The 4,308-nt window shown below is 44.8% G+C and overlaps 1 protein-coding gene across 1 annotated transcript; it reads right to left on the bottom strand.

Annotated features, from left to right (window-relative positions):
• Window positions 1–2,193: 2,193 nt before the first annotated feature.
• On the bottom strand, window positions 2,194–3,120 carry LOC110336674 (olfactory receptor 2G3-like). Its single transcript, XM_021219379.1, has one exon. The coding sequence runs from the start codon at window positions 3,118–3,120 to the stop codon at window positions 2,194–2,196; it is 927 nt and encodes a 308-aa protein (XP_021075038.1).
• Between the last annotated feature and the right edge of the window lie 1,188 nt (window positions 3,121–4,308).

The following is a 4,308-nucleotide window of genomic DNA, read 5'->3' as shown; positions in this document are numbered from 1 at the left end:
GCACACCTGGCCATTGCCAGGTAACTGTGGGGCCGACCTTAGACAGCATGCTATAGCGCATTGTGTTTTCCTACACTTCTTTTCAATCATTTTTCTTTAATATCTTTCTTTTACACCAACTGCTTTCTTTATAGAATAAAGATTAACGCTCACCCCCTCAAAGACTTACTTCAGCCCCAGGAGCTTTCTTCGGCTTGTTTTAGACTTTTTTGAATATTTTTTTTTCAAGCAAGGCTTCAGTTATATCCTTTGGTCATTTTGCTTTTTTTCTCAAGCCTTCAAAATCTAACCCCCTATAAATATCAGTGTGCTTCATTGTGGAGGTTTTTACTTAATTACACACACCAACCACTCTTGAGTTGAACTTGCTGACCTGTGTAAAAAGGTTCCTCATCCTTAAGGAGCCCTTTGAATCAGAATAAATGAATGACAGATAAGGTCATATTGTATAGTGCGGGATCTGGTTCAGGGCCATTGTCTGGTTTGTTTGTTTGTTTGTTTGTTTGTTTTCTTAATTTATCTTACATCAGCATTCTTTGTAAGTTTTGTAATTTTGGTTCTTCAGTCATTACGGTGCCTGTAAGTATGCATGTGATTTTTCTGCTTTTAAAAAGATGTGATGACCATGATTGTTATTCCACATTGAAATCTAATTGACACTCTTCTGGTGTGCTGTAATGAGTTTACAAGTGAGATAATAAAAAATGTTTTAAAAACATACTACATTATGCTTAAGTGTGTGTTCATATTTATGTTCTCTCTCTCTCTCTCTCTCTCTCTCTCTCTCTCTGTGTGTGTGTGTGTGTGTGTGTGTGTGTGTGTGTATTTATGCATGTGTGAAGGCACATGTGTGAAGCTCAGGAAAATATCAGGAGTCAGCGCTCTCCTTCCACTTGTGAGTCCTGCCTGGGAATTGAACTTGAGTTGTCAGGCTTGGCAGCCAGCATTTTTACTTGCTAAGAGCTATCTTACAGTTACTATTAGCACTAGGAATATGATATTAACCTTTTTATTTTGTTTAGCCTTGGTTCAGCCAGTAGTACATTTTTAAAATTTCATACTATCCCTACCTTTTTTAAATATAAATATGTATTTTTTAAAAGATTTATTTTTACATATACAAGTATGCATTTCAGTGTGAACTGAGTGTGTGTGTGTGTGTGTGTGTGCGCGCGCGCACATGCATGCGTGCATGTGCGTGTGTGTGTGTTTATGTGTGAGTTTCTGCACTTGAGTACAGTTCCTGTAGGGGCCAGAAGAGCATTGGATCCCCTAGGACTAGAATTATGGCAGTTGTGAGCTGCCTGATTGAGGATGCTCAAACTCTGGACTCTGGAAGAGCACTTACTTCCCTTCACTGCTGATCCATCTCTCCAGTCCCAGTGTGTAGATATTATGGGGTAAGCCCTTTCTTACATTTCTCAATGATAAAACCCCAACATCTCAGGAACAGGGTGGTTTTGGCAATGCCAAAGCATCCACATCCTTGAATGCTTCATAGAAGCCTCACTCAGTAGACCACACTACATGATTCAAGCCAGCCCCGTCTTATAAAAGCAGGCAGCTGGTTATTCTTTAATACATATATGAATATCTACTGCATCATTTTTCCTAGGAAGAGGCACAGAAACGCCTACTCGGCCCACTCAGGGCAGCAGCAGAACAACGCAGCGACTCTATCCAAATCTCGTTTGATGGCCAGTGAGTTTATCAGAGGGAATTACAGCAGCATTGCTGTGGGGTTCAGTAGGGGGATGTGGACGCCTTGGGCAGCAGCTTCACTGCAGCATGGCCAGTGTCTGGGGAAAGCTGTGTTACTGTGGGTACCTGTGCAACATGCTGGCAGCTACCTCAAGTCTACTATTTGCTTAACTTTTGTGAGAGTCTTTGGTGATTTCCACTAAGTTTCTTGTGAGTGCCATGAGCCACTCAAGCCGGCTCCGTCCCTTGACGGGGCTGCACATTTCAGTCTGGAGGAAACAGAAACACTAAAAAGTGAGCAGCCAAGGAAGTAAACAACTGTCAACCCATGGGCTACTAAGGAAACAGCCAAGTTTCCCTTGGCCCCTAAAAAGCAACACAAATGGCCAGGGACTGTTCCAGAGAGTAACAGTGGCCTTTCCGGTGGTCTTCAGCATGGTTACAAGGGGGAAGAGCTGGTTTCTGGAACTTCTCGTGTCTAAGTGTCACGTTCTAGGATGGCACCTGTGGATAAAGCTTCCGCAGAGCCGCTTTCATGTCCCTGTTTCTAAGGCTGTAGATAAGTGGATTCAGAGTTGGTGTGAGGATAGAATAGAATATGGCTGCCATGCGCCCTTGCAGTGGGGAATAGTGGGCTGTGGGCTGCATATAGGCTGAACTTCCAGTGCCATAAAACAGAAGCACTGTGGCCAGATGGGAGGAACACGTGGAGAAGGCCTTCCAGCGGCCAGCTGCAGAACGGATGTGAACCACAGTGTATACAATAAGAACATAAGACAGGGAGGTGAGGGCAAAGCAAGTCATGATGACACAGCCACTAACTATAAATCCTACAGCCTCATGGCCTTGGGTGTCACCACAGGCTAGATGCATGAGTGGGGGGATGTCACAGAAGAAGTGATCAATCATGTTGGGGCCACAGAAGGGCAAGGAGAAAGTGTTGACCATGTGGAAGGTAGAAAAGAGGAGCCCACTGACCCAGGCCACCACCACCAGGGAGACACAAGTCTGAGAACACATAGTTACCCCATATGTCAGGGGCCTGTAGATGGCTAGACAGCGGTCAAAAGCCATGGAAGTGATGAGGAAACATTCCAGAGAGCCAAAGCAGACAAAAGCAAAGAGTTGAGATGCGCAGGCTGGGAAGGATATCTCTTTGGTATCTGCCATGGTAGCCACCAGGGCCCGAGGCAGGGTGGTGGATGTAGAACAGAGATCCACCAGGGAGAGGTGTTTGATGAAGAAGTACATGGGTGTGTGCAGATGGGGGTCAAGAGTCACAGCTATCATGATAGAGACATTCCCCAGAACCGCAGCCAGGTAGATGAGAAGAAAGATGGCCATGCTCAGCAACTGTAATGCAGGAACAGTGGAGAAGCCCTGGAGAATGAACACAGACACTGCAGAGGTATTGGCCATGGTGTGTCTCTGGAAACTCGGAACAAGGAGAGGGCAGGAAGAGAATCAGCAACCATAGCAAGGACCTATGAGGAAAGGAAGAAGAAGATGTGAGATGTGTATGCTTACAGCCTTGATCAGGGATGCTTCTTACTGGAGTGGATAGTGATTAATGCAGAGACATATTACCATTGAAAGCATTGACAAACAGCTGTGAGTGCTCAGCCATAAATGGAACACCTTTATCAACTCTCTCTCAGGCACCATGGAACATCATGGAAGAGGGGGCGGAGAGAATGTAAGGGCCCAGAGGATGGGAATGGGGGAACGGGTGCTCTGAAGTGCTGTCCTCTGACCATGACATGGCTGTTGCACACATAACACACACGACCGACAGCACCTGTGGTTACCAACACAAGATTAAGTGAGACATAATTTTAATATGGATGGGTGTGGAGGCTTCTGAGGTCCCACCTCTACCTGAGGAATAAATGGTAGTTATGGTGGTGAGTCCCTTTTCTTTGAGGTGTGGTCACTGGTAGGTTTGCCATGCCCCAGTGGATGGCCTCAAACCCATGTACATATGGGCAACACTAATAGAACTCAGTTTGCTAAAATTAATGATTATGTAAGAAGGACATGAAGTTGTGAGGGAGACATTGGGGGGGCCTCTGGGAGGGAGCTGGAGGGTGAAGTGAGGGGTGAATTTGATTGAGATACATCATGTAGATGTATGAAAGTTTCAAAGAAAGAATAAAAGCATTTTTAAAACAATGTGTTGCCTTTGGAGAGAATGCCAATGTTTCTTCCTTAAAACCCACACGTGTTTCCTGTCTTCCACTGAGATCCCAAACTCAAATACCTACAGAGACACTGAACATGGATGAGAATGAGGCTTGCCAGTTCCAGATCTGTCTGTAAAAATCTCTCATTTTCCTATATTGTCAATTAAAATGTAAAAATCTATATCTATCTGGTTAGGGAGATGGCTCCATTGTAAGGTGCTTGCTAGATATTCATGAGGACCTGAATTTGGTTTTCAACACCCACATGAAAAAGCTGGTCTAGTGGCATACATTACAATACCCCACCCATCCCACCCCACCTCACCCTGTGCTGGGGAGGTAGGAGGCTTGCTGACCAGTCCTTCTAGTAAAATAGACAGTAGTAGGTTCAGTAAGAGATCCTGTCTCAAAAAATAAGCTGGAG

This window comes from Mus pahari, chromosome 19 (assembly GCF_900095145.1).
Source record: "Mus pahari chromosome 19, PAHARI_EIJ_v1.1, whole genome shotgun sequence".
NCBI lineage: Eukaryota > Metazoa > Chordata > Mammalia > Rodentia > Muridae > Mus > Mus pahari.
The sequence above is the reverse complement of the archived record's forward strand: the minus strand, read 5'-3'. Positions and strand labels throughout refer to the sequence as shown.